Source organism: Pygocentrus nattereri, chromosome 5 (assembly GCF_015220715.1).
Source record: "Pygocentrus nattereri isolate fPygNat1 chromosome 5, fPygNat1.pri, whole genome shotgun sequence".
NCBI classification, from domain to species: Eukaryota; Metazoa; Chordata; class Actinopteri; order Characiformes; family Serrasalmidae; genus Pygocentrus; species Pygocentrus nattereri.
Genome location: NC_051215.1, coordinates 27,300,297 through 27,325,172, shown reverse-complemented (window position 1 = coordinate 27,325,172; position 24,876 = coordinate 27,300,297). Strand labels below are relative to the sequence as shown.

The window sequence follows — 24,876 nt, the reverse complement described above, 5'->3', positions numbered from 1 at the left end:
CTGAATTAAAAACATTGCTCATATAAGAACACACAGGCAGACATAGTTTTAGTCACACCCATGTGCACAGCCTTATGCTCATATGAGCAGGGTACGCATGAGCGCACATCGCTGGGCTGAAGACAGTCGAGCAGCGAGTGGAGAATGTGGATTGACTACAAGGTCTATTTTCAGCGGCTGCGATCAGGTTGATTTACTAAGATGCCGTTTTCCGATACAGAAGGTACAGACTGCAGCCGCTACAGTGACTCGCAGAGGAAAACAAAGCTCGGAGAGAAGAAGGAGGAGAGAGAGGGAGAGAGAGGGAGTTTTAGTCTCTGATGATAAGAGAGCGAGTGTTTGCTCTCAGAACGCTCCATAAAGAGCGCTGATGTGAAATCAATGGGCGGGTCATCGGGTTTCGCCGTGTCCAGTCCTCCCTTCCTGGCGGAATTTAATAATGCCCTTAAAGATGGTGTTTAAACCTCAGGGATGGATTGTTTTGTCAATAAGGCGGCTTTTATGAAAGTCTTAAAAGCATGGAGAGAAGTGTGGCGGGGCTACTTTAGAGAAACAGCGTCCACACAAGCCCCGGATCAGGTTTCTCCGCCTGAGAGAGAGAAAGAGGGAGGGAGGGAGGGTGAGAGAGAGAAGGAAGGGAAAGGGATTGGGTGTAAAGAAATAGAAAGAGAGAGAGAAGGGAAAAAAGGAGAGAAGGGGGTAAGAGAGAGAAAGAAGGAAAAACGACAAGAGAGAGAGGAAAGGGAGTGAGGAGTCTAAGAAAAGAATGAAAGAGAAAGGGGGAGATAGAAAAAATAGAGAGAAAGGAAAGTGGGGGATGTAAGGAAAGATGGAGAAAGGGAAGGGGAAAATAGGGAGAGAAGGGAAAAAGGTGGGAGAGAAAAGCAAGGAGAAAGAGGAAAAAGACAAAGGAATAACTGAGAAAACTGTAAGGAGAAGGAGAGATGGGAAAAGGGGCAAAGATTAGGGAAAGAGAGAGAGAGGGGTGAGAACAAGAGAGAAAAAGAAGGGACAGAGAAAAAAGGGGGAGAGAAAGAAGAGAGAGAGAGAGAGAGAGAGAGAAAGAGAGAGGGAGAGGAAGTGAACATGACCCACCACCAAACCACAACACAAACACACTTACTCGGTAATTAACAGTTTTATTTTTTTAATTGTTATATATATCAATAGGGTCCAAAAGTCTGAGAGCACAGTGGAAATGTGGGAGTTTTTTTTATTTAAACCAGGAAAACAACAGAACAATTCAGAATGTTTACTTTAACAAGTAAAATGAAGTAGCGCTGTTAAAGATTCCGCACTAATGTTTCTAAGTGACTATTCAAATTTCAGCTAATTTGTGACACTGATCGTGTTAAGGCCCTAATCCCTTCTACTGAAGCTTGTGTTCAGCTTGAGTCAATAAAGCAAAAGGGGGACATACTGTACCACGTACAAAGAAATTCTAACATTCATGTAAATATTTCAAAGATTGTACTTTGGCAATGTATTATGCTGAGAATAGAATTTGTAATGAAAAACTTTGTATTAAATTAGAAACATATGCAGAATTAAAGCATTTTCACTCATGGTCTAGTGGACTTTTGTACCTCATTGTATATATGTCGTATATATGTATATATATTCCTTGTCTATTACAAAGAGAGAGTGAGAGAGAGCTAGCAAGAGAGAACTGGATGACTGGCATGCTTCATCTCCTTGACAGCCAGGCCCGCCCATGCTAAAAGCAGTTGAAACTTGTTCTGAGTAAGCTATGGCTGATTGCTCCATGCTCAGAGTGTATTCTTTGGCAGGCTTAGAGGGAGAACGTGACCCTTGACCCAGTGGGTATCTCAAAGAAGTGATACACCACTTTATGGCTGCAGAGAGAGAGAGGGAGAGAGAGAGGGAGAGAGAGAGGGAGAGAGAGAGAGAGAGAGAAGGAGAGAGAGAGAGAGAGAGAGAGAGAGAGAATGTGTGTAGGTTTTGCTAGAGCAGTTGTTTCAAACACTAGTTGTTCATATTTTGCTGTTTGCTCTAACATGCCCACGTTAATGACAGTGAGGGGGAACAAATATTCAGTCACTGTGTTTTTGTTATTTGATATACTTCTAGTTTTTATACCTACTTGAAATTCACACAGTATCTTTTGATGTTGTCCTTATAAATATAAACAAAAAAGTGTGTAAGCAAAAAAAAATGTATTTAAAAGGTGAGATTAATAGGAAAAAAAGATTTCACATACCACAAATTAATGACGTTAGGACTGCTGCAAAGCAGTTGTTGAGAATTACAATTTTTAGGTTTCTATTGTAAGAAGTAATTAGCCTTTTGCAGAATTGTGGTTCAATCAGTTGTGTCCCATTCATCTTGGCAAACTATCTTCAGTTAACCAAGGTCACGAGGGTCCCTCAAGTGTGATGAACCTGCAGTTTCAAAATCCTTATCTTGAGTTATTTTGGCTTTAAGTTTGAGGTCGTTGTTTTGCTCAAACATCTATGTTCTCTCTGAGTTTCCTGGCTGATGAGATCAAATTCTCTGGTACTAAATCCCAGTACAGCGTTCCATTCATTGTTTCCTTTGATGACATGTAACACCCTGTGCTGTGTGCAGAGAAGCAGCCCTGTATGATGATGCTCCCATGCTCATAATTCACTGTGTCAGAAACCAAAGCCAAAAAGTGCTATTTTTTTTTCATCTGGCCAGAGGACATTGTTCAAAAATGATGGGCTTTGTCAAAGTCAGGAGTTACAACCCAAATGTTCAGAAGAACCATTTTGTCCTTTCAACAAAAATTAAACCACCTTGGGAGCCACAACATTTTATGTCCATTTTACCATCTTGGCTATAAATATATCTCAGTATGTGCTAATGCCCTAGTATAGGATAAAAACTATAATAATGAAAACATAGACTTATTTGCTCTGCTTTAAGCTCAGCTATAGCTGCTTTTCTCACATCTCCAGCAGGAACCTTTTCATCAAATGTAGAGCCGTTTCTTATAAAATGTCTCTCGGCGTTTGACTTTTTACGTGACTGAAGTCAGCTTATCATTCACCAGCTTCGTTTGAATTTTCCCTTTCCACCTTAAATGCTGCTGCACCATTTAGGGTGGAACAGGAAAATTCAAACAAGAGGCTGGCAAGCGAGAAGCTGCATTCAGCTCTGCAACTTTTTCGTTTTTGACAGTTTTGCTTTTTTTGTTTGTTTGCATGTTTTTTTTCCAGTATTAAATGTATCAGGAAACCAGCAGGAGTGCACATAAATGGAAATGCGTCTGTTAGTCTCCAATTGTTCAACACTTGTCTTAAATCTCTTTGCCATTTCGTTAGCTACTAGCTAGGCGAGATTGTTGTACCTTTAGGGTTAACGGTTTGTGAATTAGCAGTTATAGGCTACATTAACTCCAGCGTTTAAGACCATTTATTGTTAAAACTGTGTTAGAACAATCAGCAGAGCTTTACTGCTGCAAAGGAGAATTATTTTATTTTTAACTACAAATTTAATTATGCTACAGAGCCGCAACAGGACAGTAAAGGGGCAACAATTTGCTGATCTCTGGTCCAAATAATTATGTTCAAGTTTTAGGCATCCATGGAGTTTTGCCTGGGTAGTTCATGGCTTATTGGTCTCTATGTAACAGCTGTTCCTTCTGCATTTTGGTCATTCTGCAAATCCTTTCAAGTGACTGTCGGTTTCTTGCTTACCTTCTCTATCACCACTCTGGGAGAAATCTTGCGTGGTGCAACTGTCCATGAACTTCATTAACTCCCAAATGCATAATATGGAACCAATTGTATTGACAGGGATGTGTGAGGTCTTGAGCTGTGGCTCTGTAGCTTTTTCCATCTGAGTGCTGTTTAATAATGTTGAACTTAAGGAAGCTCCTTCAGCCTCCATCATGACTTCTACTTACTGTGTGAAATCTTCCTGACCGGTGTCTTTCATAATGACACCAGGTGCAATTTGCACAAGAAGATTCTTTTTGTATCATTAATATCCAAAACTTAATTCATTCTAGGTCTCTTTACATGTATCTGTTTTTTATAGTTAGTTGAATAGATAGTTTAGGTCCAGAGAATATGAGCAGGACAGACTCCAGGACCAGAGTTTGAAGGCTACCGTGATTTATTTGAAGTGCAATGCCAGATTAGGTATTTTGACACACTTTAGTCACTGATTCTGAGTGTGAGCATGGCTGTACATAAACGTGTCCGTGTGTGCGCGCGCACAGGAACATAGGTCTGTGTATGTATGTGTGTGTACGAGGCGCGCCGCAGCCCGTGCCCCGCAGCAGCTTTCACACAGCCGCGCTGTCAAGGTGCTTTAGCGTGAATCTCTGTGGCCTTTCGACGAAATACCATCTCACCCCGGGGTCACCCTGCCCAACAAAAGCCATATTTACTGCGGCTCCACGCAGGCATGCCGGCCCACACTGCCCCCCCCCCCACCCCCACCCCACCCATGCCAAAAGCTGCGGGAAACTTTAGCCAGCACAGATTGATGAGTGTGGGTATTATTATTGTTTGTCTTTCTGCGCAGTTAGGCTCAGTCAGTTCTGGAGTGTTTGCTAACAATGCCATACTGGAATTTCAGCACTTGCTCAGACCTGATCTCTATCTGCGTTATGTCAACATCAGACAAGTTGGAGTGGTTCTGTGTGTGTGTGTGTGTTTGTGTGACTGGGTGTACATGTGTGCGTTCATCTGTTTGAGAGTCCATGTGTGTTTGTTTTTGAAAATGTCCTGACTTTGTTGGAAAACCAGAGGAAAACATGTTGCATTTCATTTTTTTTTGTAACTGAAAGAGCAGAAACATTCCTTTTGGTAACTAAGCTTAGGGTTAGCTTTATGATTAGGCTTAGAAAATTTGCTAAATCAAGGACTAGTCTGCCCAGTCAGAGACTAAGTCTATTACTGGTCTACACAGCATTTTCAGGAGATTCTCTATTGATAGTCCATTTCTACCTTTAGCTTTTTGTAGCAACCCATGAGTACACTTTGGTTTTGTATGTATGTATGTATATATATATATATATATATATATATATATATATATATATATATTAGAGAGAGAGAGAGAGAGAGAGAGAGAGAGAGATAATACTGTCCAGGGTGTTTTCTGCCTTCCGCCCAGTGACCACTGAGACAGGCTCCAGCACCCCCCGCGACACAGAAGGACAAGCATCTTAGACTTATATGTATATAGTCTTTTATATACAATATAAAAGTTATTCATTTTTAGCATCAAGAAAAAACAGAAAATATTTATTTAATTAACTAAATATAAAATGACTTCTTTACATATTTAGCATGTCCACTCGTTGGCTTTATTACAGGTTCTCTTCTTTTGAGCTGATTTGATCTCACACCTCCAAAGTTCAGTCTTAGAAGTTATTTGCATTTTCTGCTTCTCAGTCTTAGTAATACCAAACACACTCAGTGATGCTGAGGTCTGGACTCTGGGGTGGTCAGTCCATTGTTCAGCTTCTTTGTTTGATGTGTTCATCTCCTTTTCTCAGTGAGTTTGTTCTTGAACAGCTGCACATCCTTTCAGACCCACAGCACTGAATTGTCTTCTCACAGTGGAAGGATGGACAGAAACACCTGTGGATGTTTTCAGATCTGAAGCAGCTTGATTTTCTCCTCTCTCTCAAACATGAAAGTTTTAAGCGCTCTTTATTTGAGCGACCAGTTTTTGGTGGTCTAACAGTTCTTGCACAATTGTTATATAACTGAATCATTTTTGAACACCAGTTTAGGAGACTCCTGTTTTTTTTCACTTCATCACTGCTGTCAGAACAAAACTTTCTGTTTTTCAGTTTTTGACAGGATTTGAAAATGACTGTTGTCCTTCACATTGTGTGTAAATTTCATGATGAAAGGACCACAATAAACATCTCATAATGACTTGGAAAAAAGTCTGGTTCTGTTGACTTACATTAACAGTAAAGTATGTTTTTCCTTCTCCTGTAAAGTTACAGTTTTGGAGATATGAGTTATTGATCCAACAATAGTGAAGGGAACAGTTCCCTTGAAATGGATTATCTCATGTCTGATCGTTTCAGAAATATCTCTTAAAAATAAATCATTTACACAGCACCATTAATATGACTTCTGGTTCTGGTACTATATGTAAACAAACCGATGTGGTTGTGCACTAGTGACTGGAGGTGTTCATGCATCTGTATGAGAGTGTGCATACATACAATTTGTCCCTGTTAAGGAGGTGTTTTTTGCTCACGCAGTAATTTTTCTGGATGTATGATGCAGTTATGAGAGTTTGTGAGAGGATGTGTGAGCATGTTGTTGAATAGGGATGCAGTGAGAACCGTTCCTTTGTTTCAGAAAGACTGTCTGAGCTTGGGGATGTGTTGTATGTGCATGGACGACTCTGTGGCACTAAGTTGTAGGAGGAGATGTATGTGTGCATGTTTGTGTGCGTGCGTGTGTGTGTGTGTGGGGGGGGGGGGGGGTGCGTGTGTGTGTGTGTGTGTGTGTGTGTGTGTGTGTGCATTTGTGCAGAGTCTGTGAACCATACAAGGGTACAACCCTCCCACCCCCCCCTCTCTCACTCTGTCTTACATCACATTGAGCCCCAGGCACAGCCTACATTTTTCTTCGTTTCTCTCCTTCTCTTTTTATCCCCTCTTTTGTGGAGGAATCTACACATGAAAGACAGAGGGTGGATATGCAGGGCTGCATTTGAAAACAGCAGCTACGTTTGCACTTCTGTTCCTCAGACTGGACCTCACATTAGGCCCATAACCTCTATTTAATTTTCATTAGAGGCTCGTATCACAGTAATTGTGTCACTGTCGTAAAACCTGACTCCAGAAAAGACGTTCCAGATTTCTTACGGCCTTTACCCTTTTTTTAGGAATAACCGGAACACTCACTCAAGACGTCTCATAGTCCAGTCTTGTGCTAAACCTTAGTCTAGATCAGGGTCGGCGACCCAACTATTAAGAAAAGCCATTTTGTCCTTCCAGCAAAAATCAAGCCACTTTTATGTCCATTTTACTATCTTGGCTGTAAATATGTGTCAGTACATTTTAATATGTTAGTCTAGGCTCACAAATTTAATATAAATGAAAATCCAGACTTAGTTTACTCTGCTTTCTTCTTTAGCTCAGCTACAACAGCTTTTCGTGCATCTCTGGCAGGAAACTTTTCCTAAAGTAAAATCGTTTCTTGTAAAAAGTCTCTCAACATTCTTTTTTTTTTTTTTTTACTATTTTTTAAGTCGCTTCTCATTCACCAGCTTCTTGTTTGAATTTTTTTGTTCCACCTTAAATGGTGCCTGAGGCACCAGAATGTAACAGCTGGTCTACATTTAAGGTGGACTGGCAAGATTTGAACAAGGAGCGACTTCAACTTCGTAACTTTTTAGTGTTCGTCAGTTTCTCGTTGCAGATTAAACGTATCAGGAAACCAACTGGAGTGATTATAAACACAAATAAGTCCATCCATCTTAAATCTTTCTCTTTGACCTCTCGTTAGCTACTAGCTAGGAGAGGTTGTTTTCTGTGTTGTTACGGTGATCAGCAGTCTGTGCTTCAACCTTAAAGGGTTGATGGGTGAATTAGCAGTTATAGGCTATATTCATCCAGCATTTAAGAGCATCTGTTGCTTAAACTGAACAATCAGCAGAGCTTGATTTTACTGTAAAGGAGGATTATTATTTCAATTTTACATAAAAATCTGATTTTGCTGTGAAGCCGAAACAGGACAGTAAAAGAGTGGAGCCACATGTTGCTGACCCCTGGTGTAGAGTTATTGGTGTTGTGTAGTTACCCTTTAAATAAAAATTTTGTAATGAATGGGCGAACAGAAACTGGTCCAAAATTACTTTGTAAAACTCTTTACATTAACTTTCATTTCACTAAGAAAGTTTTCTTTTCCTGTAAAGTTACCAGTTTGGAGATGGTTTTGATCCCGACAGCAATGATGTGTAATTACTTTGCTACATAATTCCATAGTTACACAATAAATCTCATGCTCATTTTATTCACATTAATGATGCATAATGATCTCAGAAATGGCAGATATTTGCATATAACATATTTGTCGATATTTCAAACCAATATTTGATGACATTCATAGTATTCAAGAAGAGCAGAACATTTAGGTGACACTGATGACTATGCAAAAACATAAGGATTTTGTTCATTTTACTTTATATCTGAGCTTTTACTCCATTTTTACCTTCATTTTTAATTACTGGCAGCCCAGAATTCCCATATTAGTGCATCCCTAGTTTACATTTTGTATTTTTTTCTTTCCTCACACACAATAACTTATCATTGTCAAAATAAAATATCTCAGTCTTACATTTTCAGCAGAATTCTGCATTTTTCCATCAGCTGTGAGAAATAATGAACCAAAATGTAAAAGGCATTTCAGTATGCCATGGGGGATCCAAGAGAGATACAATTTTAAATCTAAAGGAAAATAGTTAAACCACGTCTAACCAGTTCTTCTGCATACATCACCATCAGAAAGTCCTACTGGTCTTTTCGCAGGCTGTCATTGGTTAATGAGCAAACATTCCTTTAAAAGGCTATATCCTTTTTTCTCATACTTTTTTTCCATGCTTCTTTTTTCCATTAAGGTCCACGTATATATTGTAGGGTTTTGCCTTGGTTCTTTTTAAACAGGTTAAACTATTTTTGTTTCTGGTTTTGTTGTTGTCCTCTTAAGACTGATACACTCCTTAGAAGAGCTCTATGAATAGAACAGTGGAGATATATATTTGAGATGGTTCTTGTAACATCACAGAAACAATTAAATAAAATGGTCTGTGTAGTTTTGATGTATGGACTATGTTCTTGAGAGTGGATGATTTTTGATGTTTTGAAATTTAATATTTATATTACATATTACTTCAAACGGCTTTCTTTGAAAAATGCCAGGGAAGCAAATTTTTCCATTATATGGGCCCTTTAAAATATGGGTGTGGATACTGGATGGGAAGTGTGAGTGTGCTGCCAGGCAGGGCTATGTGTGCCTGGTGGTGCCAGGACGGGTGCTAAAGAACCTGGTGCAGACCACCTCGGCGACGAGTATGGGGAGAGGCATAAAACACGCTGCCATGCAGTCATTTCCTCTCCTTCACACTCGCCTCTAATGGGTTCACACACACGTACACATGGCAGTCTACATCACAGTCCAGTGTGTGTGTGTGTGTGTGTGTGTGTGTGTGTATGTGTGTGTGCCCAGACAGAGAGGGAGTGCCACCGGGCCCAAATGCTGGCCTGGGACACTGAAATACATCAGAAGGGCTCAGAAACAGGAGCTGGACAGAGATGGCACAAAACTGAGAACTTTCCTGTTGAGTTTGGGTTTCTTTCTCTCTTCCTCTCTCTTCTTCTCTCTTCCTCTCTCTTCCTCTCTCTCTCTCTCTCTCTCTCCCTTCCTCTCTCTCTTCCTCTCTCTTCCCCTTTCTATCTCTCTCTCTCTCTTTCTCTCTCTCTTGCTCTCTCTCTCTCTCCCTCTCTCTCTCTCTTCCTCTCTCTCTCTCTCTATTCCTCTCTATCCCTCTCTCTCTTTCCCTTTCCCTCTCCCGCTCTCTCCCTCTCTCACTCTTGATCTTTCTCTCTCTCTTCCTCTCTCTCTTTCCCTTTTTCTCTCCCTCGCTCTCTCCCTTTCTCTCTCTCTCTTCCTCTCTCTTTCTCTTTCCCTCTCCCGCTGTCTCTCTCTTTCCCTTTCTCTCTCCCTCCCTCTCTCCCTTTCTCTCTCTTTCCCTTTCTCTCTCCCTCTCTCTCTCTTCTTTCCCTTTCTCTCTCCCTCTCTCTCCCTTTCTCTCTCTTCCTCTCTCTCTCTTCCTCTCTCTCTCCCTTTCTCTTTTTTCCTCTTTCTCTCTCTTCCTCTCTCTCCCTCTTTCCCTTTCTCTCTCTCCCTCTCTCCCTCTCTCTTCCTCTCTCTCTCTCTCTCTATCCCTTTCTCCCTCCTTCTCTCTCTCCCTCTCTCTATCTCCATCTCTCTCTATTTCCCTCTTTCTTTTATCTGACTTAGTCTTTCTATTTGACTCTCTTCTTTTCAGTCTTTCTTGCTCACTGACTCTAGGTGTCTTTCTCTTTCACTTTTTTCTTTTTCCAGTTCATTTGTTTATCTATCTCTATTTCACTCTTACTCCCTCTTTCTCTCTCTTTCTCTCAGTATTTCAAATCTCTCTCTCTTCATGGTGCGTCCCATTCTTGCTGTTCTCCATCTATGACTCTTAGACTCTCTTTCTCTCTTTTTTCTTTTTTTCTTTTCTCTCTCTCTTTGTTTCTACCTTTTACCTCTCTATATGTCTTATTCTCTCTCTCTCTCTCTCTCTCTCTCTCTCTCTCTCTCTCTCTCTCACACACACACACTCCGGGATGGGTGGGGAGGCAAGGGAGAGTTAGCAGACCGCATGCTGCCAAGAATGACCTCATAGTCGTCAGCTCCAGGGGAGTGCAAGACCTCCTCTCACTCTCTCTCTCTCTCTCTCTCTCTCTCTCTCTCTCTCTCTCTCTCTCTCTCTCTCTCTCTCTCTCTCACTCACTCTCTCTCTCTGTCTCTCTCATATTCAAATTCAAAAAAGCTTTATTGGTGTGCCTGTATGTAGTCCAATATTGCTAAACCATCTAAAGTACAATAACAACATTAACAGTAGCAACAACCGTATCAACATCAATAACAATGGTAACAATAACTGTAGCTGTAATCACAGCAATAATATCAGTAATGAGTAGTAAACTACTATGTTATGTGTCTCTCTCTCTCCCTCTCTCACTGAACCAGTTCACAGCTTTGGAGTGAATGCGCACAGTTTTGTTTCTCAGCACTGAGTGCTAATAGTGAGAGGTTAATCAGTGAGAAGACAGCGGTCGGATCTGTAAGCTTAAATGCTGTTGGTTACTCTCTCAGTTCACCATGCTACGTCTCTTTTTCTCTCTCTCTCTGTCTCCCCGGCTGGCAGAGTGTTTATAAAGTGCGTCCCAGGGGCCCCAGGCGGTGGACCCTGCGCTGTAAAAACCCGCTTTAGTGGCAGCTTCACAGCTCTGTTAATGGAAAGGTTTTAACTGTGTTTGGTGAGAGGGGCTGAGCCAGTGCTGGTAGTGGTGGACGATGGAAGGGGGGTTGATGGAATAATAGCAGCCCGCCGAAACAGTGGAGATTAGGCCGAGCCCCTTCTACATCTGCACTGTTTTCTTTGGGCAGAGGTAGAGCTGCTGCAGAGTGGAGCCAGGTAATCCCTGTAATGTTTGTGGGAATTAGGGTCCACTCCCCGCAAGGCACAGGGGACCCAAAACCCTACTTCAATGGGCAAGCAGCAGAGGCAAGAGATGGACTGGCTGGCTCTAACCTTAGTGAAAGGTGACTGATTGCAGGTAGAGGCCAGTAGGACAGAAGGAGGAAGACAACATACTATTGCTTTCATAAGAAGACAAAATTCTAACATTATAGTAGAAGGAAAGCAGTCTAGTAACACTTTACTATAGGGTTGTGTTCATGAAACTATATCATGAAAACTTCTCCAAAATGGTAGCAGTGATATGATACCTACATAAGGTCATCATGATAATAAACTTATACCTATATATATAAACATTTATAAAGGCTTATACCAGTAGACATCATCTGTCAGAAAGGCTACTTTTGCCAACTTTGATATCAAGTTAACATCATACTGGTGTTTGTTCTGACATTGGGATGTGTCACAGCACTTTTTATGTGTGAAATGACAGAGCACATTATAACAACTGACTTTGTAGCTTAGTGTGTACCACAGTTATATAATGCTTATGTGATACAGCTCAAATCTTAGAAATGGTGAAATGAAACTCCTAAAGACCATGGAAAATATTCATCCAGTCTGACTTGGCAAGCAAAGTCATTACCAGTGTTATTTAACTGTCATTCAATGCAATGTCATTTCACCCAAGAAAGTGTCATAATACGACCTTATATCTAAAAAACAACATCAGGACAACATCAAAGTTGGCAAGTGCAGCTGTCATGAAACATGATGACATGAGAAAACATGAAAAAATGTTTATGTACGCCTACATCAGTTACCATGAAGGGCTTATGTAGGTGTCATGTAGCCTTATGAACACTGCCTTACAGTAAAGTGTTACCAAAAATCTCAACTCCTCAAACTTTTGGCTTTTCATTCAGTTATTAGTAAAAAAGCTTATTATAATTATCAATAACTAATAGTAATTATTCAGTAACTACTATGAAAGTGATTTGTAAGGATATATAGTTTCGAATGAGGAAGAGAGATCTGAGTTAGCATTAGCAACTAGCATCTGTTAATGTAGTAAGATTTTGTCATTTTGTTTGGATTGTCCGCTATAGATTGTCTACAGATGTTCAAATTGTTAACAAACTATCTGCTGAAACCCGGTTGATTCTAAACAGTGGTGGGGATAGAGTTAGGGTGAGATTTAGGTTTGGGATGAGGTTAAGGTTAGGTTTAGGGTAAGGATTAGTACCAGGTTTATGGTCCATTTAGTAGATATTTAGCTAAATGTAACTTGAAAGTTAATTAAGTATCTACAAAGCATCTAAGGTGGACTGTCCAAATAAAAGTGTTACCAGATATTATTCCAGCTAATTTTGGACACTTTCCATTGGTTCGTTCTTCATGAAACATTTACACAATTTAAAAGGTATTAAAAACAACAACAACACCTTGACTTTTCTTATTTGATTTGATTTGATTTGAATTCATGGACAGGCCCATAGTAGCTCACCCTGGCTGGACAGTGCACCAGCTTCAGCATGCGCTCTTGGCTCTCCCTAAAGTTTTCACGGAGGTCAGGTAAGCATCTGTAACATTGTGAGTATGTAAAATGTCACACAAATTTGCTTTGCAGTGACCAACAATTAGGTGACCACTACACAATCAGCTTTGACGTGGCCTATATGTGTCGCAACTCCAGCTTCATTGCCAGCTTTCTGCTTGCTTTCTGAGGTGTATTTGTCATAAATGCAGACAAGCCTGTTTGAGGCTACTTACTATGGTAAAAGTCCATGTATTGACTGCTTGCATGCATGTGCTTGCATGCATGTGTTTGTGTATGTGCGCAGAGAGGGCAAGTGTAGGCGAGAGAGAGAGGGAGAGCAAGCGAGAGAGAGAGAGAGAGAGAGAGAGAGAGAGAGAGAGAGAGAGAGAGAAAGAGAGCAAACAAGGGAGGGGGAGAGACAGAGAGAGAGACAGAGAGAGAGAGCTAGAGAGCACGGGGTGGCAGGAGTGTAAATGGAATTTGTGCGGCAAACAGCTGGATGGGTTTATTTAAACACAAGCAGGGCTGAGAGACTGACCCCAGTTTGACTCAAAGGGGGGGTGGGGGGGGGGGGGGGGCAGCCATGGACTTTTTTTATGACTTTGAGTCTCAGATTAGAATAAAAGGAGTGATGCTCTTATTTCTCCAATGTGCCTGCAGGCATGCCAACATGTGACTGAAGACTAGAGTAACTAATTACTTAAGTAAATGGATCTCTGGTTGAGACGCGGATAATAAAGTAGGCTTCACCATAAGGGTGTGATGTGGGGGAGGCGCATGTGTCCATATATGTGGAGTACAATTGTGCTCAGTTGTGCCATTGATCTCTCAACACTGCTACCTAAATTAGAATGTCTCCACCTTCGTGTCAGTGAAAGATCATCCTGATGATAATTGCATTACTGATGCAAACGTCTTTGTTTTGTCCTGCTTTTTCTATATTGTTTTTTTATTTGGGGGTTATTGTTGTCATTGTGGCATGTACCGGAGATTCATCATTCCTCTTCTTTGCCGGCATAACTGATGTGCCCTTGTGTGGAATTTTAATATACATGTAAATGTAGCTGAGTGGGTTGAAATGTGATTTCATGAGTGAATTTAGTCGTCTGTAGTCATGCATACGCACACTGCACTCAGGTTAGGTTGCGTGTGTGTGTGTGTGTGAGAGAGAGAGAGCACAGCGAGGCAAATAAAGAAGACCTACTGAGGAAAATGGCCTACTTCATATGCATTTAGATAGACACGCCGCAATGTAACCTTTTGTATCTCCAATCTGGATCTTTCCAGCAACGGTTATTAAATTATCACCTAATTGGTCACGCAACAAAGGCAGCTGATGAAAAAGACAATTTCTTGCTTTTAATTGGCCATTTCACGTGCCGTTTGGGCTACACCTGGGCGTTTGTAATGAGAATGGGATATTATGAGGGCCCCGGCAGACGAGACAGCAATCAGTTCCACTCTCTCTGTGAAAGAGTAAAGGGAGCTACGGAAAAAGTATGAACAAACACTCACTTTTGGAGAAGCGGTTCAGTCGGAGGGGGCAGGGAGAAAAGACTGGGCTTCTTTCGTGCCTCATTTGACTCATAAGTGGCTTTAATTCAGTCATTTTTTTCTAAGCTTTTTTTTCACCCTCTACTCCTTTCACCCGACTTCAGAGGTGCCACCGGTGGCGTTTTGCTCCAAAATAGGCCCCCATTGTCCAGAGCCTGGACTGAATAGCGGCCTTCATTGTATGCCGATGGGAAGTTGAAACTGAACAGGCCGTAAACGCGGCCCTATGGCGCGGCGGGGTCGCGCGGAGGTGAACTTTTTACTCCTAATGGAGTAATGGCTGCTCTAGCGCACCGGCTGTCTCTCTCTCCGCCCCCTTTTTTAACCGTCCGCTTCGTGCAAAGAGTAGAGCATGACTATTCTTTCTCTTCACAACTCCTACAGACCCCTCCACCCCCCTAACTTTCCTCCTTTCTCTTACCCGCCTTCGTTCCCTTGCTCTCTCTCTCTCTCTCTCTCTCTCTCTCTCTCTCTCTCTCTCTCTCCCCCTCCCTCCCCCTCCCTCCCTCCCCCCTGCCTGGTATTGTGTAGCACTTGTCCTTTGTTCCAGTCTTCTGGAGCATCTGGCCTTAGATATGGCAAGGCTGGGAGAGGAAGCTTTAGATACCTTTTAAAAATAAAATACTCCCAAGAAAAATGAAGAGCAGTAGCCAAGTGAGGGGAAAATGGACGAGAAAGAGAGAAAGCGAGGGAGGAAGGGAGAAGCAAGGAAGACATGAACGGCAGAGGTCAGCGGATAGACAGTGGTGACCCGCTTCTGACCCTGGAGCCAGAGATGAAGGCCAAGAGGAGAAGGCAATAAAAGGAATGCCTAGGCCACGACTCCCCCTGCTCTGCACTGCTGCTGCTGACGATAAAACTCCAGACATTCCCTCATTTGATGGTGCACTGCCATGTTGCTACATTCCTCCTCTGCTCCTTTTTTCATAGGTTATATGATGATGTTTGATGTCGGCGAGTGATAGCGTTGTTAACTGTAAAAAACAGACAACTGTTAAGTCATGCAGGCTACATCCTCAGTGAAAAAGATTCTAAAGAATCAAAAAAGGCTCTGTAAATAGGTTCCTCACTGTGTAGATTTCATATACTATTATAAATCAGGGGTGCAAATTTAGTCAATTTAAATGTAAAAATGAGCGAACACAGTAGGCCTACCATGATGTTGATATCTCATGCTTTATATGACAGTACTACACAAAAAAAACAATAATTGTAATAATAATAATATAATTGGAGATTCAATTTTGTTACCAATTATAACAATTTTTTTCTATCAAAATACCCAATAAAGACTATTAAAGGGGAACTCCACCTGCTTTTAAAAAAATTCAACATAATTAAATGCTTCAGATGTAAGAAGCTTACTGAGTCAGTATTGTTCACAGTGGTGGTGATAGAAAAACCGATGTCTGAAGATTTTAATGCTTCTAAAAATCCCCTCACAGAAAGTTATTACATGAAATGATTAGATAAATGCTGCTTGATTCCTTAAATAGCTTTGTGATCAAGTTTTGGCTTAAAATATATTTCAATTCATTTATCCATTTATGGTGGAGAGGTTAATGAAGCATGTTTTAAGGCAAAATAGTCCCCCATTTTTTACCCAGATTTACCAGTTTTACCATCATCAATATTACGTGTAAAAACTCAAAAAGCATGTGTAGCTTTAATGGTGGTTTTGTGTAGTAAATAAAATGGCTGTATTTTGGGTCAGACATTGTGACCACTGGTTCATTTCACCACCACTGAAAATCTGAGAACCATTCTACATCAGACCACTCTGAAAGACTTTGTTTACATTTCAAGGACTGAATTATACAGAAATTTTGAAAAAATTGATGGAATTCCCCTTTAAGAAGAAAAAGGAAGAACTGTTAATATCTGATATGGCATAAATCATCAATCACAGTACAGTAAAGGAGTATTGGAAAAAGTTTCAGGTCAACATTCAACATTGCAGAAAGTAATAACCAACCATCCTAACTTTGTAGGGGCCACTGCAGAATAGCTAGAACTGCACACTGAACACCCAAAATGAATCATGGCTGTCATGGTTTTAAATGTAATCACTTCCTTCACTAAAGAACTCATATGGAGCACATCGGATTTAAAGGAACTAGAGGTGTTCTAGTGAGGAGATCCTAGTAGATGAGCACACAAGTTGCTCTTTGGTTGTAAATTCTTTTAACTTTTCTTCTTCTGTAAGTTCTTCTTTGTTTTTTCTTTTTTTCCCTCTTCTTCTCCACCCCTCACACTGCTGAAAAGAGTGGCCTAGCTATTGTTTCCTTAAAAGTCTACTAATTCCCCCTTAAAGGATGAAATGGAAGTGTCCAACTGTGGCAACAGCAGGGGGACATAAATCAAGTAGGAACCCCTGAGCTTGCTCTCCTAGAGGTCACAGGGGTCAGGGGGTCAACTCAGAGCGTTTAAGTTGAGCAGGGTGGTAGAGGCGATGGGCACTTGATTGCGGAGGCTGGGTGGTAACCATAGGGTGCCAGACACTAATTTTTGTTGTTTTTTTTTCTCACGAAAGTTAAACTTGGCAGAAATACAGGGAAAGCAATGCAGGTCCAGTCCAAATCCCTGCAGTGAACCTACATTCAGTTTCTGTTTTCTCTGTGAAGAAGCGAGAAAAAAAAAAACAAGAATCTACCTTATGTTTGCTCTTTAATGATGTGACATTCTTCTGCCAGAACATTTCCCACATACACTTGCACACCGTCACACATGCCAACTATGTTATACAATCTGAGGCCTCAACACATGAATCAGTTTCACTGTAAAGTAATGACAGAAAGTGGAAGAAGAAAAAAACAACATATCTATGAAACACACAGAGAGAGAGAAAGAGAAAAGTGCCATTTGGTGGATTAGCTGTGTTTGCTTTTCTGAGGTGGCGTATGTTGAAGCCGTACAAGTTTGTACAAGCCGCTAAGCTTTGTGAGTTCAGTATATGTTTCTCTGTTGGTGGTGATTTCACCGTGACACTCCCTTCTCTCCAACCCGAGGACTTAAAGGAAAAGGAAAATAATCTCTCCTTCTTTACCTTCCCCAATTAGCTGCCCGGGCTGGTCTGGACAGTTTTAGGCTGGGCTTTTGACAGTGTGTTTGTGAGTGTCAGTAGCGCACACTAAATTTGTAGACCCTGTCTACACCCTAGACTAAACCAGCAATACTTTTCGCTGAACTAACCGTGTGCTGTACTTTTCTTTTTGTCTCTTCCAGGTTCATAAATGCGAGAAGGAGAATAGTGCAGCCAATGATCGACCAGTCCAACCGAGCAGGCAAGTCCCCTATAGTAACTGTGTTCAAGTCGCGCAGGCGAAAGCCCTCCTTCAGCCATGCATCCGGAGGCTTGCCCGTCGGTAAATACACTGCCCAGCCTGGATGTCAGGAGTGATTGAACACTAAAATCCATCCAATTAACCCAAAACACTAATCACGCTGACTCAGGCCTCCGTGTAACACCCTTAAAAGAAAAAGGAAAGAAGCAAATAGATGCGATCGATTAAACTATTGAAACCGTAACAATGGCTGAGATGTCAGATTCTAAAGTACTGCTTCTCTGCCTGATCTAAAACTGATTTGAGTCAAATGAAAGAAAATAAAATCTCCAAGAAGGATGATATTCATCATATTTTTGGTGAATTTGTTTTGCTTCACCCCTGTTTTGCCATGAGTGATCCCCCTGTTGCATGGCTTGTTGTGGACTGTTTATTACCTGTGGAAGTTTATTACCTGTAATGGGGTTCAGAGGGCAGAGTTGATTAGGGGACAGTTCAAAGGCATTCACTAAGGCTCAGCTGTTGTTTTTGATTGAAAAACTGCCCTGTCCAGGGCCCTAAATCTATGGTAAGTACAGTCATTAGTTCACAAGGAAAACAAATGGAGTTTTTAGCTTTTCTTGTAGTCATCAGTCATCAATAAAACTAAATGCATTGTTAAGTTGATTCTGAAAGCTACACACCTTCTTAAACATCGTCTGTCAGATTTCTGGAGAGATTCTGTCCATTCTTAGTTCTGTAAGTTTGATTTGATATGTATGAAGCATAATCGCTTAGGACAGTGAGAGAGCTAAGAAGCATTAGTCCATGCGTCCGTTACCAGATGATGTTAAGCGATGGAAACTTAATTAAAAGCACTAATTGACCACTGTCCTGTGCCCTCCCCCGTCCTTCTGCAGTAAGTCAAGGAGCTCCCTACAACCCAGATGGTCAGCCCATGGGAGGCTTCGTGATGGACGGCCAGCAGCACATGGGAATCAGACCACCTGGTAAGACCTTGGCGTGTCTCCTTCTCCTCCGCCATCTCCCACCTTCCCAACAACCCCCCCCCCCACCCCCACCCCACCCACCCGGCCTTACTACTGCCAAACTCCCCAGTCTGGACAGGAGAGGCCAGCCTCTCACAGTGGCACAGGTGTAGCCCATCTCATTACACCCCTTTCTCTCTCTTTGCCTCTTTCCTAAGCCTTGTCGCTCAGCCGCTACCTTCTCAAGTGTCTCATCCCCTTTTCCCAGAAGTTCCCTCCCCTCTGTGTCCCTAAGCCTCTTCTGCACCCCCTCCCACTCAGTGTTCCTGGTCATCGTCTCTGGCTCTAACTCTCACCCTCCTCCCCCCTCCCCACTCCTCCTCCTCCTCTCTTAAGCTATAGGATTTGCCCAAAGCCAGACTACTTTCCAACTTAGCCATTGATCTTATTGTTGACTTTGGTTTGCTTATTTTGTCTCTCTTTTACTGTTTAGTTTTCTGTTTCCTCTTGGTAAATGTGGGAATTGTACTTTTGATTCCTGTCCTGCTGTCCTGTCTGAGTCTCGGTCTGATTTTCTCATCTTCTGGCATTCTTCTTCGATTGTTTTCTCTCCTTCCAGGGCCTATGAGTGGGATGGGCATGAATATGGGCATGGAGGGACAGTGGCACTACATGTAACCTTCTAGTTAACCAATCGCAAAGCAATGGGGGAAGTAAGTACAAAAACAGGGCCTCAAATCATTTTTTAACATCTATTCTGTTCCACATTGGGGGAAACACATACATTCATTCATTTTGTGTCAGTGCTTCAACAGGCTCCAATACTAACAATGCTTGTGTTTCTACTGGTGTAATTAAACCATTAAAAGTCTGCTTGAAAGTCTGCCACTGCAGATAAGACTCTGATCAAGCCTGTGTGTAAGTCTCTGTGTACAACTGTAGGCTTTACTATCTTTCACTCTTGCTCATTGTATTGGCCACATGACTAAACAGTGCATAGAAATCGCACTGGAGGGGAAAAATGAGAGAAAGAGGAGAGAGGGAGTAGAAGAGGGAGGGAGGACTGGTTCAGGGAATGGCGAGTTGAGGGTGGGGGGATTGAGGTTGAGGTTTTGGACGAAGGCGGGGGGTGGGGGGGGTGCTGGTGGGACGTTACCATAGCAACAGACTGATTGGCAAAAATGTAAGCAGGCTGCAGCAGTGCAGCGAGAGGAAAGTGCATGTCCCCAACGTGTCATAAATCTGTCTCTCTGCAGCTGATGCATGAGTTCCGTTAATACACTAACCTGTACAGCAGCTCACCGACACGCACACGCGAGCCCCTCGGCCAAAACCCGCCACCAGATCTTTTGAAATCATGAAAGCGTTCTTAGCACGGGTCTTTTTTTTTTTTTTTTTTTTTTTTTTTTTGAAGGTGGAGGTGTTTCCATCGATCCTGACTCAGTCTACCGTTTTCCTGTCTGCCCATCCTAATAGGATTACCTATGGCGAAGGGAGGGGAAGTGAAGGAGTGCAAAATGGAGGTGTGCTCAGCAGGGTACGCAGCTTAGCCTGGCCTAATTGACTATATCCAAATTAAATATGCCATCACAAGCACTGTGACAAATGGATTTGACTTATTCAGTATGCGAAAATAGAGACCATTAATGCAGCCATGCACAGAATGCTCCTGTTGTCCAAAATATTCCCGCTTCTCAGATTCTACTGTTCGGAACCAAGAGAAACATTATGATAATGCAGCCCTTGCTATTTAAAGGCTTCCATCCATCTCTGCTTGTTGTCAGTGTGAGCGTATGTGTGAGACAGTATGTGTGTGTGTGTGTGGAGAGTGTTTCCTCGTGTCCAAACGCTGACGTTCCAGCAGCTGCCATAGTTCCCAGAAGACTGGCGAGCAACCTGCTTTAAACAGCCTCAATTTGCTTGCTGAATTCTGTAATTGGGCCGTGTGTGGAATCTCAGATGAGATGGGTTGAAGGGAGAGAGAGAGAGAAAGAAACACAATATGGGAAGAGAAGCAGAGTGTGACAGAAATATGTCGCGGTGGTTGAGAATGCCTGGTCTTTATGGCTTCATCACTGAAATTTCCTAGGTTGTCTAATTTAAATATTGTTACTTTAGTTTCTAGGTCAATTAAATGTAAGTGATGTGTTTTATTCTTCATGGCCAATTAAATTAATAGGTTATTACAAAAAAAAGGTTATCTTATTTGATTAAGAGACCAAGGGTTCATTATTTTTATAAGCAATTTTCATTAGTTGGGGAATTTTCCTTAAGGCAAGATTAAGCAGTTATTTGCCAGGGAGTCCCAAGACCTGAAATTAAGGTGTTCGTAGCAGTCACACTGCAACATTACTTAAAACCAAAGCCAATTAAACCGACTTAGTGAGAGCGTTATGCTTTCTACCCATGATTATAGAGCTTATGGGTCTTGGAAACAATACACCTGTCAGTGCAGATCCAGCCTGGGCACTCAAGCAGAAGAGGGAGGGGGAGTCTTCGGTAGCTGAAGGAACCACTGTTTTATGTCCATGCCCACTTAAACTGTCCTTTGTGGTCCTTCAGTGAAATTAGCCAAGGGTGGCCCATATTTGGAAATTATATTTTCGAGACAATGGTGATCAGAGGAAGCATTAATTATGGGCACATAGACAAAAAATGTTAAATTCCCCTTCCCCCGCCCGGCTCCAGATGCTGCTGGTATGCTTTGGTGAGCTCGCTTGGTAACCCAGGCTCTGCTGGAGATCCCTTTGTCTGAGATTTCATTCCTCCCAATTATTAAGCAGAAGTTTGTTAACCTTCCTCAGGGTCAAGATTCCCCCCATCCATCCTTCACTGGCCTGAACTTTTACTTTTAAGTAACGAAAACAAAAAAGCAGCAAGGTCTTTGGGGATTTGGCTCCTTTATTTTACACACAAATACCCCTGTTGATTCAGTCCCATGGCACTTCAGAAAATGGACCAGACTCAATGTATTGATTGGCTTATTAAGCGAAAAAAGTGCAATTTGCAACATGTGCCCTTTTCTCGACCCAAGCCACTGCTTTCTTTCTAAGAGACTGGATGTTTTCCACCCACATGAGTCACAAAACAGCATGTTCAAAGATTGGTTTCCAATTCAACTGATCACCCCAAAAAAGCCTGGGTCATCGCTGTAAGTGCTAAATAGCTCTGCTCAACACATACGTTTACAAACGAGGGAAAATGCATGGTCATCCAAAAGCTGTTAAGTGAGCAGTGCTGGTTAATGAGGTGACTTGGCTCTCTAGTGTATGGGTTGTGGGTTTGCGTGGCTACTATGGGTCCAGTGGCCTTTATGCCAGCGGCACACTCACGCACGCCCAGGTGAGGCCTCTCAAGTGACACCCTTTGTCAATTTTCACCTTTCTTCTTTAATTTGAGCACAATAGCTCTGCTTCTGTGTGGCAGTTTCAGCGTGAGCCGCAGACCTTTGCCTATTGTGTTTAAAGAGAGATAAGTGGAGGCGGTGCGGGGCATAAAGGGATGGCTTATTTTACCTCATTTGTCATTGTTATGAACTCTTCTGGCGAAAGCTTGGTGTCTGAAGACTTGGCTCGTACTTCAGACAAACAGCAATGTGTTAATGTGAGTTCCTATGAAGCTAGGTGAAGCATGAAACGTGAAGAACCCTCATCTTTTATGTTGACAATTTCTTACTCTGCTGCTGTGCCATCGCCTCATGCAGGGATTATTTAGAATGTATATGTGATTTTGAACAAATAATGCTGTTCAAAATATGCTCTCGTCACCTTGCTTAACAATTTTTTCCCCGCATTTCAGTCAGACTGACAGCACTTCATATGCCAGTTTATAAGAAAGTCCCATGGGGAGTGTAATTATGTGGATTTGGCCTGCATATTCCTCTTCAAGATGAATATAAGATTAACAGATCAGGCTGAACAACAGATACATGTCGTCCTTCGGGCTGACCTTAGTGAAGGGCAGCCTTCCAGTTCACTGCGCTGGTGTGATGGTGGCTGAGGCCAGGCCGGATGGATACTGCACTGGGGACGGCTCCCTGGTGAAGGCAGGAGCAGCAGAGTGCTGTGCTAAAGCCAGTGAGCCAGTCCCTGGAGACAGGCCCACACCCATTGCATGAACCCTCTCATTCCATTGCCCTTGTTTGTGACTGAAGACAGCTTTCGCTACAACACTACACATTTACAATAACCCAGATAACCCAATCGCATAGTGCACATTACTGAGATACTGAGAATGTAGTCATTTTGGAAACACTTCATTTGGTGTTAACCAGTAGATGCTTAATTCATCCTGAATTTAAATATCTATTCCATTCATCTCTTTTTGTGGTTATTGCTAGTGATAACTAAAACAAAGTACACAAGCCAAGATAATCTTTATGCTTGTAAACACAGACAAGGGTATATTTAAATGCATGAAAAGTGCATTGAGAGGTGCAACAATGGTGATGAAGTCATGATGTCATTACACTTGTGTTGTACATCAAAATAAAACGAATAACTCTCAACTTCTACAGCTTAACTTCTTCCTAACCCTGACATATTAGCCTCTCCAATTCTAGTCTTAACCCTAACCCTTACTCTGTTCCTAATCCTAACACCAACCCTAATGTTGTTGATATTCAACTTGCATTTTGCCAATGTCTTTTTTTAGCAATTTAAGCAATTGTAGGTACAAGAGACAATCAAAATAAATTGTCGTTACAATTTTTACTGTTGGGATTGAGGAATTGGATCTTCAGTCATGTACTTGGCGTTTGGATATTGTTAGGTTTGGTTTTGAGTATGTAAGTAGTAACGATGTGTCACAGTGCCCTGTCTAAGTCTTTGAAACTTGAGTTTTGCTAACTGATCCCTCTGTGCTTCCCGCAGGTCTGCAGGGCATGCCAGGGGACTACCTGTCTCACAGCGGCCCGATGGCCATGGGCATGGGCCAGCCGGCCTACGGCGGCCCCCAGCTCCCCCACCACTCCAGCCAGCTGCGGCCTGGGCCTCCCATGCGTTCTTACATTCCTGGACACCCCCAGCACTCAGCGATGTTGATGCATGGAGGACCGCCCCACCCTGCCATGCCCATGTCAGCCTCCAGCCCCCCCATGCTTCCCCCAGGAGACCCCACCATGGGCGGACAAGTCATGGACATCCACGCCCAGTAGTTTGCTACCAACGGATCCTCGAAACGGCCACGCTCGAGACAGGGAACTGCGATTGGTTTGTTTCTGGTGCTTCACCCAGCAAATATTACATGCTGACTTGCTGCAGAAACTGAGGAGGCTCTTCATTCTTAAGCGCAGACTCAGTTTAAAAAAAGAAGCCTGCGTCTGCACACCATGGGACACTTACAGAGGATGTGCCCTTTGCCAAGAATCAAACCAAGAGAAAGAGAAAGATTGAAATTATTACTATATCAGCTCCTAAGGGGGAGGAGGAGAATCTGTATACTGTTGTAAAATTACATTTGGACTCATATGAGAACTGGGAATTAAGTATTGTAAATGCTATCGTATTGTTCTGCATATTATGTTGTTTCTAATAGATTTTTTAAAAAAGGATGTGAACTTTTTTTCTTTCCACACTATGTGTGTGCCATCTCCATAGACTTTTGACCTCCTCCCTAAATCACCTTGCGTTTAAAAAGAAAAAAAATATGTGAATAAATCAATAATTGGTTGAAGCGTTTATTTACTAGACCTTTTTCTTCTGCTGAGAGTGAGTGGCTTTATTTAGACAGATCGGGACATTTGAGAATAATAATAAATATTGCTCCAAAGTTTACTACAAACCCAGATTCAGAAGGCTTGTGACCAGCAAACCAACATGTGCGCTGTCATCTTAATTCACTGACTGTCCAACTTAATATCCCAGCAAACAGGAGACCTACTAAGTCCTACTTATCGTTTATAAGTTGGTTTTGAGGGATAATAGTTTAACATGTTCTGTTGCTTGTTTGACTTTTAAGATTACAGATTTGTTTTATGGATTAGGAGATTTTGTAAATAAATACGTATTTTGCTGTACAGAGAGAGTTTGTAAGGGCAAATTAGCTGTGCTAAATATGCTGCTAAAACGTTTTAGGCACCTGAGACAATTATATTAAAGCAGTTTATGTAAGCAGTGAGCATTTATTTGCTGTGAAAACTCAAATGCTAGAATAAATACAAATAATATTAATAACATAGTAGTGATTTTATGCATGTCAGTGTGTTTAACCATTTCTAAATCTGTGCAGTGGCTGAGGGCACTGAGGAGAAACCTGGAACCAAACCTATGTTCTTCTTTCTGTGTAGCCCACAAGATATCAAGTACTTTAAAAAAAAAAAAAAACAAGA

The 24,876-nt window shown here is 41.9% G+C and overlaps 1 protein-coding gene across 2 annotated transcripts in view; it reads left to right on the top strand.

Annotated features, from left to right (window-relative positions):
• Positions 1–24,226, top strand: part of meis1b (Meis homeobox 1 b) — a 77,527-nt gene extending 53,301 nt beyond the window's left edge. The window contains exons 10-13 of one of the 2 annotated variants that reach the window (XM_017690696.2): positions 17,522–17,580; positions 18,480–18,569; positions 19,168–19,261; positions 23,420–23,559. In XM_017690696.2, the coding sequence (XP_017546185.1) occupies positions 17,522–17,580; positions 18,480–18,569; positions 19,168–19,226 (208 nt within the window). In that variant the 3' untranslated portion in view covers positions 19,227–19,261; positions 23,420–23,559. Of the gene's footprint in view, positions 1–17,521; positions 17,581–18,479; positions 18,570–19,167; positions 19,262–23,419 lie in introns of both variants that reach the window. The other variant, XM_017690695.2, reaches the window with a different exon arrangement.
• The last annotated feature ends 650 nt before the right edge of the window (positions 24,227–24,876 follow it).